The sequence below is a fragment of the Uloborus diversus genome, chromosome 5, assembly GCF_026930045.1.
Source record: "Uloborus diversus isolate 005 chromosome 5, Udiv.v.3.1, whole genome shotgun sequence".
Taxonomy (NCBI): Eukaryota; Metazoa; Arthropoda; class Arachnida; order Araneae; family Uloboridae; genus Uloborus; species Uloborus diversus.
In genome coordinates this window covers 98,617,778-98,633,382 of record NC_072735.1, presented here as the reverse complement: position 1 = coordinate 98,633,382, position 15,605 = coordinate 98,617,778, and the positions used below count along the sequence as shown (strand labels likewise).

The 15,605-nt window shown below is 31.8% G+C and overlaps 3 protein-coding genes across 3 annotated transcripts; all 3 read left to right on the top strand.

Annotated features, from left to right (window-relative positions):
* Positions 1–10,443: 10,443 nt before the first annotated feature.
* On the top strand, positions 10,444–12,054 carry LOC129223037 (uncharacterized). Its single transcript, XM_054857601.1, has 3 exons — positions 10,444–10,689; positions 10,774–11,118; positions 11,275–12,054. Exons 1-3 carry the CDS (start codon positions 10,444–10,446, stop codon positions 12,052–12,054), a joined length of 1,371 nt encoding a protein of 456 aa, XP_054713576.1.
* A 136-nt stretch (positions 12,055–12,190) lies between these two features.
* On the top strand, positions 12,191–13,519 carry LOC129223036 (uncharacterized). The gene is made up of 2 exons (XM_054857600.1): positions 12,191–12,816; positions 12,922–13,519. The coding sequence occupies exons 1-2, from the start codon at positions 12,191–12,193 to the stop codon at positions 13,517–13,519; spliced, it is 1,224 nt and encodes a 407-aa protein (XP_054713575.1).
* A 142-nt stretch (positions 13,520–13,661) lies between these two features.
* Positions 13,662–15,002, top strand: LOC129223035 (uncharacterized). The gene has a single exon (XM_054857599.1). It carries the CDS (start codon positions 13,662–13,664, stop codon positions 15,000–15,002), a length of 1,341 nt encoding a protein of 446 aa, XP_054713574.1.
* Positions 15,003–15,605: the final 603 nt, after the last annotated feature.

The following is a 15,605-nucleotide window of genomic DNA, read 5'->3' as shown; positions in this document are numbered from 1 at the left end:
TTCATAAAAAATAGTTTTTATAATCGTATAAAAAGTATTCCATTAGAAAAAAAGAATTTTTTTTTTCAATTAACCCCATAAAAAGGAGTGAATTTTTTTTTTTTTTTTTTTTTTTTTTGACTCAAATTTAACGTCGTAAATAAAAAAGAAACTGTTTCATTGTAAAATAACATATTCTTTTTCTAGATAGTGTAACTTTTAAAACAATTTTCCAATTTGTTCATTTTGAAAAAGATCAATCATTTTAACTATTTCACTTTGCCCCACATTCACCTACACAAATATTTTATGGCATTGTAATCTATACTAAGATTATAAAGAGAGATGGTGTTATTTTGTGTGTTTATATGTTCGAGGTAATCTCCGGAACCACTGCACCTGTTTCACTATATGAAAGGTGCTTTCTTACTGAGTAACATAGGCTATAATTTGAAAAAATCCGATAAATAGTTCTTTTTTTATTTCAGTTTAGGCCCAAATTTCACGTAAATTGTCTATTATTGGCTATTAAAGGGGTGAAAAATTACTTGCACGTATTAATATTTTATATCGTTGAAAAGGGTAGAATTTTCCGCGTTCTAAGCAATTTGTTTCAATGCTGTAACTTCATTATAACGTTAGTAATTTGCATTTTTAGCTCGAACTTTTTTAGGCTTAACTGAAATTTAAGCACTACTTTGTTCATTCAATCTATCAATAAAAACTGAAGGAATTGTCCCACAGTTTTCTTTTTGACACCATTTTAAAAAGAGACATTTTTTACTTCGGATCTCTCTCGACCTTTGGTCGAAAAGCTTCTATCTTCAAAGGAAAAAAAGTTACAAGCGTTTTTAAGTCAAATTCGAAAAATGTCATTTTGATTCAGGTTTCAATCATTTTCTTTTCACGTTTCCACCTTTACGCCTTTTGAATCCATTGTTAATTTCCTTACTTTGAATTTAATTTCTTAAACTTATTTTATTTCGTATTTCCATGGTTACGCTTTTAAAATCCATCTTTCGCATTTTAATTTCTTAACAGTATTTTAATATCTGTCGTCATTGTTTGGAAGGGTAATTTTGCATGGTGTTTTTTTTTTTTCTTTTATTTAAGCCTGATTGTTGAATGTATGTCACTTGACACAATTTTTATTCTCAAGGTAGACCGGACAAAGCTGGGCAATGCAACTCTTAATATATAAAGATTTGAAACCTACTGTTAATGTGAGTTTGTACTTTTTTGTTTGTTTGGCGAAACATTTATTATTGCCAAAGAAATAACATTCGCTTCACTCGCAAATGGCTGGGTTCCGGTAGTGTGGTCGCTTGGCAAGTTAGGCGCTGAGCAGTTCGGTCTAAGATTATTGTTTTAAAGTAACTGTAAATGAAATTCATTGTTTTGGCGATTTGTTTTGAAAGAAAAGAAACTTTTGATTTGTTTTTATCCGAGTGAAACTACTGGATGTTTTTTTTTTTTTTTTTTTTTTTTTTTTTTTTTTTTTTTTTTGCGTTAGAGGTGTGGATTATGATAGCGTGGTTGTTGGGCGAGTTTGCCGATAAACAATAGAGTTGCGGAACTATTTTTACATTTGGAAGATGTTATTTGATGTCTTTTTTTGTTTATTTGGCGAAATATTTTAAAAATGCAGTAAAAACCGCTTCATTCGCTAAATAGAGTTTTATAGCAACTGTAAATCTAATTTAATGATTTGACGAAATGTTTGATATTCCAAAGAAATTTAATAGTTTTTTTTTTCTTTTCTTTTTTTTTTTTTTTTTTTTGAAAAGATGTGTACGCATTTTATACAAAGAAAAATGATCATTTCATATCAGAGGGGGAGAGGGCGTCAATGTTTTTTATTCAACGGGCTTCCATTGAATTTTTAGCAAGGGCATCGCTGTGCGGATACTGATATTATCGTAATAAAAAAGTGTTTGTGTATGTGTGCGTGTGCGTAAAAAACATTCTCTTCTGTGGTACATAATTCTCTTTTTATATAGAATACCGCTGCTGCGCCTGGTTAACTCACGTCTTTTTAAGACACTTTTATTAGCACCTGTCTGTATCTATTTATGTATCTATATACACTTAATAAATAAATGTTCTGAAAAGTGTTCTCAGCAATATTTGAAAAGTGGTCTCTGACGTGCTTTGAACAGTGTTCACAAAAGTGTTTTGAAAAGTTTTCTCAGAAGGGTTTTGAAAAGTATTCTCAATGGTGTTTTGAAAGCCGTTCCAAAAATTGTGCTTCAAAGTGTTCTAAAAAAGGGGGGGGGAGTGTTTGTGTTCAAAATGTGCCTAAAGTCTTTCAGTGCTCTTAAAATACTGCAACTACTTTATAACATCAATACTACAGCCTTCTTAATCTTTAAGTAGATAACTTAGTTTTCTATTAATTTCTCATAAAACTGCTTCGTTGCCTTTTCCGTAATAAATACTCCCATTCTTTTGAGCTTAACTGATTTATGCCATTACACCTCAGAAATCAGAAAGATACAAAAGTTGAAAAGGAATGTTTTAATAAACATGCGCAAAATTTAATCACGAAAAATCCTATTTCTTCTCGCGCGCTATTATTAAATAAAGACCAGAATAATCTGGTATTTAATAGCGCGCTTATTTCAACTTTCATTTCGCGATTTCAACTTAGAGCCGGTCTGCCTGGAGTTCGAACTCAGCTGAAAAATTAATGCTCTTTCTTGGGAAATTTTCTCCGTCCCACTGTAACTGTAATCACCTCTTCTAAAATCACAAACGACTGCCTGCAATACAAATGTCATTAGTCGCATTTTCTTTTCTTCTCGTTCTCTCTCGCGAACTAGAGCAGTTCTAATGGTGCTATTATCGGTCCAAATTGTTCGAAGCAGCGAAATTGTTTTTTCGAACGAAGAATAGCAAAAGAGAAGAGATAATTTAAAACAAATTTGTTTTATACCTTTTTTATTGTCCTCTTTACTTTCTAAGCCGAGGAGGAATCGAAATGACGGTTATGAAGGAAACAAAAAAAAACAGATGCTAAGGGACCAATAAGTGGCAGTTTTCTTTATCGTCTGCATTTTACTTAACGTCAAGAAAAATAAAAAAAAAAATCATTCAATCATCAATCCGAAGCGTTTAACGATACGTTCATAACTATTTTACTCATAAAACTCTGTTTGCATTTTAGCTCAATGTTCTTTTTGCAAATGTAATTCATAGAAAGAATGCATATATTTTTAATATATATCTGAGGCTTCCTTCAAAAAGGGTCATAGTTAAAATCGCCAGTTTGCAAGAAAAAAGCCCTTTGAAATTAAATTTAAAATCACTGCCCCAATGATAATGGCTATAAATAAAATTTCAAAAAAAAAGGCTTTATCTGCTTGTTAACTGACTTAGGCTATTTCAGAACTAAAATAAATAATAAAATATGATAGTTTGCTAATAATATTATATCTTACACACTCAGAGATAGTACATCAGTATTGACTATCAGCATGAACAGCAAAGATTTTACAAATTAGGAAAGACTGGGGGTACTTGATCCCTGGAGATAAGTTATACCACAGCCAAAAATTACCAAAATTATTAAGTAGGGATTTGAAACCTGACAGTTATGTTAAAGTTATACTTGTACATAAAAACTGGCAACACTTCGTTTTTTTCAGCCATTTTATTTTACTCAAGAAATGATTGTGTCAAGGGAAACTTATTTTTGGGAAAGCATTCTGAAGTTTACATTATCCGTTCTATGCAACTTTTAAAAAAAATACCGAAGTGTAGTACTAAAGTATAGACAACATATAATAATTGAGACATATTTTTAGTAAATTGCCACTGATTGTTAATAATAGAACAAGTATGTTTGTAAAAATCGCATATTAAGGATACTTGATCCCTTCCTGTAGAGCAGCGGTAACCCCAAACTTTTTTCCCTTGCGAACTCCTTGCAAATTCTGGACCAAGTTGGCGAACCTCTTGTGTACTAAGTAACAATTAACAAGTGTGGGGGGCTCTTCTTTCAAGGCTGTTCAAAATATGAAGAAAAAGAATTTCAGTTTCAAATGTCTGGAAATTTAAATACAAACGTCATCAGGAAAAACAGTGTTACATAACTCGAGCTTGGTTAGAAGTATGTTCATTTCTTTTCAATAAAAGCAAATCTTGAAAGCATCTGCAGAAATCGTTTACAGTTTTACTACTAAACAGTCATTACACTCAATATTTTTTAAATTAATTTATTTGACACAAGTATAGATTTTTAAATTTACATCGCATTGCTGGACAGTTGCACAACAAAATCCTCGTTTTTGCATGCAGGTCGTTTTCTATTGCAAAATTCCATAAAAATTTAATTTATAAAATCTATATTTTACATTTATAAACTTTATTAGTCGAACACAAATAATATATGTCACCTTTATACCTTTATATACACTAAATTCTCTTACATAATATTTTTCTAGAATGAGATCCCCCCTTCCTCCTCCCTTTCCTTTTATCACCAAATATAGCCTAAAATGTTTTTAATATATCAGTTGTTTTTTTTTTTCTTTTCTTTTCTTTTAATTTACGGTGAGATTCTCCGAGTCTCCTTCCTCTAACGTCTTCAAATACAGCTTAAAACTACTTTTAAAGTTAAATTTTAAAATACTGAGGTTGGATATTCCCTTAAGTCCCCTAAAGATGTTCTTAATTCTTCACCTCTGAGTCGTTTTCGGAGGGGATCACTTATGGCACCTCTAACCCTTATACTTTACTACAAACGATCTAAAATTGCAATTTAAAACTCCAGTTTAGTTCTTTTTTCTAATTTCAACGTTATTTTCAAAACATCAGCTTCTCGGGAAGGTATCTCTAAACCTTTGCCCGAACATTTAAAAAAATTGCCTAAAATTGCGTTATTAAATCTAAAATCGGAGTTTTTTTTTTAATTAAAACCCCTGAAAATTCCGAGTATCCCAGTCTGTGACCCCCTGAGCCTCTCTTATGTATTGTTAAATAGATTCCATGAAATATACGTATATTATTGAAATATTTCTTTAATAACTGCAACAGAATGCACTTTTTACTTATCCAATAATTACACGTTTTTCGTCAAACTTTTCATCATATGTTTTTTAATTTTAGTTCATCAAGTTGTACATTTTTTATAAATAAGACATGGTCAACATAAAGATTTATTAACATGTCGAACAGCAAATTGAAAAATTGATTTAAATAAGACAAAAAAGGTAAATTTCTCAGAATTATCTCCTAAACCAGTGGTTTTAAACCTTTTGTTTCCCAATCCTATTTTTGAACAATTCCAGGCCCGATAGATATACTGAGACACACACATACATTTATACAAGCTCATATAAACTTTAGTAGTTTTAAAAATCAGGCCAAGATAGCTGATATCAAGTTTTGCATGTATTTCGATCTCAGATAAATTCAAACATCATTTTTTTGCTTTACCATGCATTTGTGTAAAATTTAAATTGTGAGATTCAAATTTCATAAATTTATAAAGTGTAACAAATAATAATAAAGGTTGGGGATCCTTGTTCCAAGCATAATCGATGGTGAAATATCAGGATTACAATTGTATAATTTTTAAATTTAGTTATTTAGATTCTTCTACAACTTAAACAGTATCATGAACAAAAGTTTACTTAAAACAAAATGTGAATGCTCAGAGATGTACAAGTGCTTAATGTACAAATGCTAACACATAATGTAAACAAAATATGCAGGTCAACGGTCTACAAGGGCTAAGTTAATTTTCAAATGCTTAAGCAAAATGTAATGAATAGTAATGGAAATAAGTAACTTGCATTAAAAGTATTCCAAACCAGACCAAAACAGTTACAGATGAAAATTCTGAAATCGTTATCAATGTTTACTAATACTTTCTGCGTAGCTTCACAGAATTTGGCACATGTGATGAAATATGTTACAATTTCGCAGCACAAAGTTCTTTCAGATAAGTTTATGAGTGAGAGAATTGAAAAAATTTAACAAAATTTGCAGTAAAAATAACAGTATTTTTTATAAAAAAAATTTATTCATACAGTATAAAGTAAGACCAACCAATCTTTATCTAGCCATCCTCGTTAAAGCAAAGAAAGCAACGGTTTCACAAGTGTGCCCAAATATGCTTTCAAATGTGCTGACGAACCATCTGTTGTCTGGACTCGTGTGTTGGCACACGAGGTTCAGTATCCAGAACACATTCGGAACACTTTTGAAACAGTTTCCTTCTGACGGAGCATATTCAGAACACGTCGTATTGCACAGCACATTCATATATTAGGATCACTTTTTCTGAAACAAAGTGTTCCAAACTGTGCAGGTGTATTTGCAGTGTATGTTTGTTAAAATTCCGACATTACTATTTTATTTTCATGAACCCCCTTTGTACCTCTCGCGAACCCCCAGGGGCTCACGAACCACCGGTTGAGAACCGCTGATTTAGAGGGATACATGATCCCAGGGATCAAGTATCCATATGACAATATAAACACAATGAAAACAATATAACTGTTGTTTACTTAGTTCACATTAACTTTAAACATTCAAAACCATGTTAACATAATAAAATTTATCATAGTATGAGTGATAGATTTAAACAATTATTGAAGTAAATATGCTAAAAAAAATTAAGATATTAGTTCACACTTGTAACCCACATAACACCTCAAACCTCTAAACATAAACTAACTCTACTGATGTATTATGTTCTGATCAGCCAAATGAGCTTGAACAAGTTGACATAGATGTCAAATCTTTGTTTGAATGAAAAAAAATGATTTTGTTACAGTTAGATTTACAACAAAAAAGTGAGTTGCCCATTATGTAGACACATTAGCGGATAGAATGCAAAGTTGAATTTCTAGAGTTTGAAATAAGTTTTCGAAATTTAAAAGGTAATATGCTTAATCAATCTATTTTTCCTGAAAAAGTGACAAAATGTGTTAAGCTGCACACATCCAGTTGGGTTGAGCAGAACTTTAAGAACTACAACAAACGAATTGTTCGCATTTGACTTTTCAGGTTTTGAAAACATGTGCTAGGATTTTTTTTCTTTTTTATAAGTACACTGATACTTACATTTTCTTCCCTCTTTTTTAAAGTTTGAAATTTATAAATCTCTTAACTTTATTATTGCAAGACAAGAAGCCAATAAGTTGATTTTTGTGCTTGTTATCCTATTTTTTATATTTGTTTTAATTTTAACTTCATTACGCTACTTTAAAAAAAAAATTGTTAGTTTTATTTATGAAGTATGGATAATTCAGTTACCAAATCGATTTCCACGTTTAAAAAAAATCATCGTTTCTGCTTTAATAGTGCTTGATCACCTCTTAGCATGTAAATTTATATTAAATTTTTGCTTAGTACAGAAAATGTAGCACGAGGGTCTATTCACTCCTATGGAAAACATTATCTTTTTCATAACTTTTCGCGACTTTTGTTTTAAGGAGTTATTGATTCATATATTGTTCACAACTGTATTGGTGAATAAGTAATAAGTTCATTAAAATTGTGCACTATACATTTTTTTTTACAAATGTCCAAGTGGAATTAAAAGCAATGTTATTTTGTGCTCACATTATTATAATCCTATAAAGAAAATTAGAAATAGTGCTAATTTTTAGAAACGTCATGTAGAAAACTAAAATCCATAAATAAATTGCTGATCTAATGAAAAGTCTATGTATTTTCTCAGTGGGATCAAGTATCCCCCATGAAGGGCTCATGTATCCCTTGATGTGGGGATACATGATCCCTTTATGCAATTATTGAAAAAAAATAGTTTTACCAAAACTATCTGTGTAATTTCAACTGAAAAAAATACTATCAGATAGAGGAAAAACTTACCTTTGTTCACATACTTTTTTTTAAAAAAAAGTGATAATTTGCAGCAGAAAAAAAATTGAAAACTAAAGTGGGGATCAAGTATCCCCAGTCTCCTTTAAATGTTCTTCTAAGAAAATTTTATGTTCTGATTTAGACTAAAAATTAAAGCTGATTTCAACACTTTTCTTAAAAGAAACACGAAGGAAAAGTTTAGCATGTAATTCTAAATGCCGAACACCGTGTCCAACTAAACACCTTTGTATAGCTATAGTTATGTTCTTAGCTGTGGTGTGATTGTATTTCAAGATTGATGTGCTATCATTCTACATTAACTGTAAAATGCACTGAATTGGGTAGAAAAAAAAATTAATATGTGTGTGTAAGACATACGTTGTATATGCTGCTAAAACTACGATTGAAACCAAAAAAATATTAATTCCTTTTCATAAGGAATTTCAAAAAGTTAATGCCTTTTTATGAGAATGAACACTAACACCTGTACAACTAATTATAATGGGACAGTTGTGATAAAAGAATCAAAGCACTGAAAATCGTGTCTGCTATTTTGCAAGGAATATCAAAACCTTGAACTGATTTTGATTCCTAATTTTTTTGTGCAGATCTTGTTTACTGGTGTTATCGATAAAATTGAAGAACAATTAACATTTCCCGATGAATTCATTTGCGACGAAATTAGGAAAGCAGTAAAAAGGTACGTTATTTAGATTACCAATATTTTGGAAAGACCCATTTATAAATGAACTAGCGAGTTTGTTCTAAGTCACTTAAGACATATTTGGTACTTTGTTGTGTTTACTTACTAATGATCTACCCGGATCATGTTATAAACTGTTTCTATGAAAAAAAAATTCAGCTATTTAAAGAAATTTAAATTTAAGATTATTTAAAATTTAAAAGCAAATTAATATTTTCTGCTGACTTCATTTGCGACCAAAGTTGAAAAGTATTAAAAATGTTTGCTACTTAAATTATCAATATTTTTGAAAGATCTATTAATAAATGAACTAGGTAATTTGTCTTAAGTCTTTAAGACATATTTGATACTTTATTATGATTACTTATTAATGATCTACCCGTATCATGTTGTAAACTAGGTATTTCTAGAAAAATATTGATTTTCAACTATTTGAAGAAATTTACGATTACTTAAATTTAAGAACAAATTAACATTTTCTGTCTACTTCATTTGTGACCTAAATTAGAAAAGTAGTAAAAATGTTATATATTTTATAAATGAACTTGCAAATTTGTCCAGAATCACTTAAGACATATTCGATACTTTATTATGATTACTTACTGTAATGATCTACGTGTATCATGTTATAAATTGTTTCTATGAAAATCACATACAGTTTTTTTCTTTTTAACTATTTCAAGTTAAACGTATTGCGATTGTTTTCCTTACTCTGAGAGTTTATAACAAGAAAAAATAAATATTTCCTACAAGTTATATCTGTGGCGTGATTTAGTCTCGCTAAATGTGACTTGGCTAAGAGAAAATAAACATCTGCTACATATGAAGTCGTGTTTTAAAGCACTTAGCAGAATTTATATTTAAAAAATCTACCGAGGAGAAGAAAACTTGTTTTTAAAAAATATTCCCGGCGTACGTTTATTCCATGTTTTCCTCGCCATTTTTGCTACACTTTTAAATTTTTACATTCTTGCAATATTTCCTGAAAGAGAAAAAAAAATTTCAACAAGTTGAAGTAAAAATAAATCAGTAAGCTTAACTGCGAAAAATAGTACATGTCTTCTTTTAAAAAATTTCAAAATTAGTAATATTGAAAAATCTAGATTTAGGTATTTTTTAACTTATATACACTTCATTTTTTTTATTATTAATTATATTATCTTTTTAAGTCAAAATGTAAAACTTTCTAAACGTTAAAAACGAAAGTAGTAGGTACCGATCATTCTTTCTCTGTCATCTTTCATTTCATCCTTTTAAGTTTAATTTTTTAACACAGTTCAGCACTACTAAGTGCCCACTGCTACCTCATATTTAACTAACTCCAAAAAAAAAATGTCGAGGGGTATTTTCACGCCTAGAAGAACAACCTAATTATATCTCTGTATATAAATAAATGTGTGTGTGTATATATATATGTGGTGTGTGTGTGTGTGTGTGTGTGTGTGTGTGTGTGTGTGTGTGTGTGTGTGTGTGTGTGTGTGTGTGTGTGTGTGTGTGTGTGTGTGTGTGATTCTAACGTCATTTACGTAAATGTAAAAAAAAATGCTTTACGAAAAATGAAAAAAAACGTTATTATTACCATTTTGAAAAGTCAAAAGGAATTTAATACATCAATTACTTTTGCTACGTAGTAGTACCTGTTTGGTTCTATTTTATTTTTATTACTTCTACTTTAATTAATAACTTCTACTTTAATTTATAGAGGACGAAGTTTTTGTCTTGTTCCATGGAACGATAAATAAAAATGGCAGTTTTGGCTGAAAACTCAATGATGTTGTGTGGCTTGTTTTTGCACACATAAAATTACGGTTTTTTTTGTATACGTGGAAATTTTTCCTCTGGCGCAACGTACATAAAATTGGAGGCACCGGCGAGATATCTGAAAAAAAATTGGAAAGATAAGTATAATCTTTTCTTGAATTTTTATGGAATTAGAAAAAGCCGCTGACTTTGGTATGGAAGATACAGAAGCAAAAAAGCTCCGTGAGCGAGCTAAAGCCTCATTAACCGGAATTCGCAATTCATTGCAATCTGTGTTATCTAAAAATGATATTCTTATTAGATTGGAAAAAGGAGAAGAAGCGTTTAAAGATTTTGATAAATATGATGGGCTTTTGCCTGAAAAAGATTCGGAAATTGAAGAATTTACGGAACTGTATTTCGATAAAAGAGTCAAATTGCAAAATTTGTTGGATGAAATTGTTATTAATGAAAATGTTATTTCTACGAATATTAATCCAGTGCATTCTATTAAGGGTGATTTTGAATTGCCACGGCTTAATATTCCATCGTTTAATGGTAATTATACAGACTGGCTCAATTTCAAAGATTTATATGTTTCAACAGTACATGGTAATGAATCTTTAAGCAAAGTACAGAAATTTCAGTATTTGAAAGGTTTATTAGAAGAGCCAGCTGCTATAATTAAGCATATTCCGGTATGTGAAAATGGTTATGATGAAGCATGGCAAAAATTGCTTAATAGATATGATAAAAAGAAACAGATAGTTAATTCTTTATTGAAAACATTTATTGAGCAGCCTAATATTATTAAAGTAAATGGTTGTAATTTACGACAATTGGCAGATACCTCTGATGAGGTAATTAGGGGTTTAAAGTCATTGCATAATGAAGCAACGTTACGCGATCCATGACTTATATACTTGCTTTTGCAAAAGTTGGATTGTGAAACGCGTCAAATTTGGTCGCAAAAGACTTGTGATAAGGAATTCCCTAAGTATGAAGAATTTATTCAGTTTTTGAATGAAAGATGTTCATCATTAGAAGTATGTGATGAAGAAAATAATAAGAAATTGGTTTTGAAACCGGATAAAGTTGTCAAAGCAAATTTAATTAATAATTTAAAGCAAATGTGTCCTAAATGTAATGGGGGGCATGGTTTACACAATTGTATGAAATTTAAATTGATGGATGTTGAATCTAGAAGAAGTTTTGTGTATAAAAGTGGTTTATGCTTCGTGTGTTTCAAGCAGCATAATGCTAAAAATTGCACTAGTAATTTTCTATGTCGTATTTGTAAACAGAAACACAATACATTATTACATGAGAGTTCTAAAAATTCGTTGCAAGTTTCCTCAAGCAGTAATAAAGACTCTGTAGAGGAAACTGGGAATTCAAACCTTTCGGTCAATACAAATGAACATTCGGGTAGTGCTTTGCTGCCTACGGCAGTTGTAAAAATTAATGATTCGTCAGGACAGGCTCAAGACTGTCGTATTTTGCTCGACTCTGGATCTATGGCCTCTTTTATTTCGGAAAGTTGTTTACAAAGATTAAATTTAAAAAGAAAAAATGCTAGAATCTCAATAAACGGCATAGGAGGAAGCAAAACGGACACAACTCGAGGCGTAGTAAATTTAACTATTCATTCGAAAACCCAAGAAAAGGCCCCTAAATTGAACGTTCAGGCATTTGTTCTAAATAAATTGACAGCGAACTTACCGTCGGAACAATTGGATACTAGTAACTTAAGTTATTTAAAAGGTATTGATTTAGCGGATCCTCGGTTCCAATAGCCTGGACCTATTGACTCAGCTAAGGGTGGTTTTCGATGCGTCAAGTAAAACTTCGACATCGGTCTCATTAAATTCTGTTTTGGGTGTTGGTCCAATCGTTCATAAAGACTTATTTTCAATTTTGTTGAACTTTCGCATGTATGAGTTTGCTTTTACTGCAGACATTGCTAAAATGTATAGACAGGTGTGGGTATCTGAGGAAGACCAAAACTATCTGCTCATACTATGGAGAAACAGTTCAAAGTCTCAAATGCAGGAATTTAAATTGCGTACTTTAACATACGGAACTGCATCGGCCCCATTTTTGGCAACCAGAGTGCTGCAACAAATAGAAATGAACTGCGAAACAGAAAATCCACTTCTTTCGAAAGTTATTTTAAATGACTTTTACATGGATGATTTGTTATCGGGTGTAAATAATATAAGTGAAGGTATTAAAATTTGTTCTGAGCTGTCTGAATTACTAGGTTCACATAGTTTTCATCTCAGAAAATGGAGATCAAACGCGGAAGAAATTTTGAATCACATTGAGTCTGATTCGAGAAATTTAGCAGAGGTTCGAATTCTGCCAAGTAAGGAATCAAAAGTTTTAGGACTTTATTGGGACTCGAATTTGGATTGCTTCACGTTTAAAATTGCCTTTCGTGAAGAGCATTCAGTAACAAAAAGACACATTCTCTCAGAATCTGCAAAGATATTTGATCCATTAGGACTTTTATCTCCTTGTACTGTAATAATTAAAATATTTTATCAAAAATTGTGGTTACATAATTTAGATTGGGATTCAGCTCTGCCAAATGAGTTACAAAAGAATTGGAAAAAATTTCAAGAAAATTTATCATCTGTTAATTTAATAAATATTCCAAGGTGGTTAAATACGCATAAACTAATTCAAATTCATGGGTTTTCCGATGCGTCGGAATTAGCGTATGCGGCTGCAATATATACGGTGCAAACCACAGCAGACGGTTCAAGAAAATCCAGTTTGATGGTTGCAAAAACAAAAGTTTGTCCTATTAAACAAATTTCAATCCCACGTTTGGAATTGAATGCTGCAAGATTATTAGCGCGTCTTCTGCAGTCTGTTCAAGTTGCATTGAGAGATTTTGAAATAGAAATTTTTGCTTGGACTGATTCTACAGTAGTTCTAGCGTGGTTAGCTAGCCATCCCCGTAAATGGAAACAGTTCGTAGCTAATAGAACATCTGAAATTTTGGAAATAATTCCATTCAAAAGTTTGGGCTACGTGAAATCAAAAGAGAACCTGGCAGATATTGCCTCACGCGGACTAAATGCTAATTTGTTAATTGATTGCAATTTGTGGTGGAACGGCCCACCTTGGCTACTCAAAGATTCAAAGGATTGGCCTGAAGCCATTCAGGTGCAAGAAAACAAAAACACACTAGCGGAAAAAAAGCTTAAAGTATTAAATTGCAATTTATCAGAAAACAAAGAATTTCTTTGAAAAACTGTTTGATAGTTTTTCTTCTTTATCTAAAATAGTTGGTATTGTAGCTTACTGTTTGAGATTTATTAATAGGTGTAAGAAAAATAACTTAAGGTTGAATCCTGCAACTTGTATTCCCATAACTTCTGTTGAAAGAAATATGGCTATGTTAAAAATTGTTTTGTTTGTTCAAAGTTCATCATTTTCTAAGGAACTGCACTTATTAAGAAATAACAAAGCTATTTCAACTAAAAGCCAACTACTCCCATTAAATCCTTTCATTGATGAAAATGATGCATTACGGGTGGGCGGAAGATTGCAAAAGTCATTGCTGCCGTTTGATGCAAAGCATCCTTGGATATTACCTGCGGATCACAAAATTAGTAGCCTTCTAATTCGGCAATATCATTTGATTCACCTTCATGCTGGACAAACACTGCTAACAAATATTCTCAGACAAAGATTTTGGATCATCAATTGCAAAAAACTCGTTAAGAAAATTATTAACAATTACATTACTTGTACACGGTATAGGCAAGCAAAAACTACTCAAATAATGGGAGATCTGCCCGAAGCAAGGGTTACACCTGCGCTTCCCTTCTCAAACACGGGAATCGACTACGCAGGTCCTTTTGCTTTGAAATTTAATAAAGGAAGAGGATCAAAAACTACAAAGGGATATGTTGCAATTTTTGTGTGTCTTGCAACAAAAGCCGTCCATTTAGAAGCAGCAAGTGATTTGTCCGCAGATAATTTCATAGCAGCATTACGAAGATTTAGTTCCCGTCGTGGAGCACCGCGCCATATATTTTGTGACAATGGTCGAAATTTTGTTGGAGCTGAACGGAAGCTCAACGACATTCAGAAGTTCTTATTATCTGTGAATGAAAATGAGGACATTGCTTTTTTCTTATCTCAGTCCAACATTGAATTTCATTTTAATCCACCTGCTTCTCCGCACTTTGGCGGGCTTTGGGAAATGAAATTTCATTTGAAAAGAGTCATTGGCGAAACAGTATTAACTTTTGAAGAGATAACCAATTTATTGACCCCAATTGAAGCATGCCTCAACTCCCGTCCACTAGTTGCTACTAGCGACAGTAGCTTGGAAGTTCAAGTCCTGACGCCATCTCATTTTCTTATAGGAGATGTTCTTCTTAGTTCCCTTGATGATATTCCGGTAAATAATCTTTCTTATTCTTCCAGATGGAATTTAGTGCAGTCCATGAGAAATGGAATTTGGAAATCCTGGAAAAGAGACTACTTATCAACTCTACAGTCGCGGGTCAAATGGCGAATGCCACAGCCAAATGTAAGAGAAGGGAATATAGTTCTTCTTAAGGACAGTGGTCCCGCTGGATCTTGGACTATGGGACGAGTTGTAGCTGTACATCCTGGAGCTGATTTTAAGACACGCGTGGTGGACATTAAAACGAACTGTGGACTGTTCAGGCGATCCATCTCGAAACTGGTACTGTTACCAGTTGACTGTCAAGAATGACTCTTGACAGGGCGGGGAGAATGTTTGGTTCTATTTTATTTTTATTACTTCTATTTTAATTAATAACTTCTACTTTAATTCTTAACTTCTACTTTAATTTATAGAGGGCGCAGTTTTTGTCTTGTTCCATGGAACGATAAATAAAAATGGCAGTTTTGGCTGAAAACTCAATGATGTTGTGTGGCTTGTTTTTGCACACATAAAATTACGGTTTTTTTGTGTACGTGGAAATTTTTCCTCTGGCGCAACGTACAGTACCTGATGCAGTTTTTTTCCCTACAGCAGGGGTCCGGCCCAAAACATATTTCTTCCTACGTATTAAAAATATCTTTGCTGGATGGCGTTACAAGGTTCCTTGTAACCCTGAAACACGTGTCTGCTTTTTTTTTTTTTTTTTTTTCTTCACGTGGTATTTTACATTTATAAGTTCAGCAGAATAGGGATATTTTTTCTTAATTTTGTTGTTATTTTGATCAATGATGTTATTTCTTCTCTCTTCGATGCGCAACAAATACATAATTTATAAATGCAGCCAGATATAATTGATAAACACATTTGTAATGCTATTTATGAGCTTGAATATTGATCTTAGGTTAACCTAAC

What these genes read in the sequence shown, in the direction of transcription:
- LOC129223037 (XM_054857601.1), top strand. Translation starts at nt 10,444, where the DNA reads ATGGAATTAGAAAAAGCCGCTGACTTTGGTATGGAAGATACAGAAGCA. An exon ending in AACTGTATTTCGATAAAAGA is followed by an intron (nt 10,690 to 10,773) that starts GTCAAATTGCAA and finishes CATTCTATTAAG; the next exon opens with GGTGATTTTGAATTGCCACG. An exon ending in TGGCAGATACCTCTGATGAG is followed by an intron (nt 11,119 to 11,274) that starts GTAATTAGGGGT and finishes GAATTTATTCAG; the next exon opens with TTTTTGAATGAAAGATGTTC.
- LOC129223036 (XM_054857600.1), top strand. Translation starts at nt 12,191, where the DNA reads ATGTATGAGTTTGCTTTTACTGCAGACATTGCTAAAATGTATAGACAG. An exon ending in ATATTTTATCAAAAATTGTG is followed by an intron (nt 12,817 to 12,921) that starts GTTACATAATTT and finishes AAATATTCCAAG; the next exon opens with GTGGTTAAATACGCATAAAC.
- LOC129223035 (XM_054857599.1), top strand. Translation starts at nt 13,662, where the DNA reads ATGGCTATGTTAAAAATTGTTTTGTTTGTTCAAAGTTCATCATTTTCT.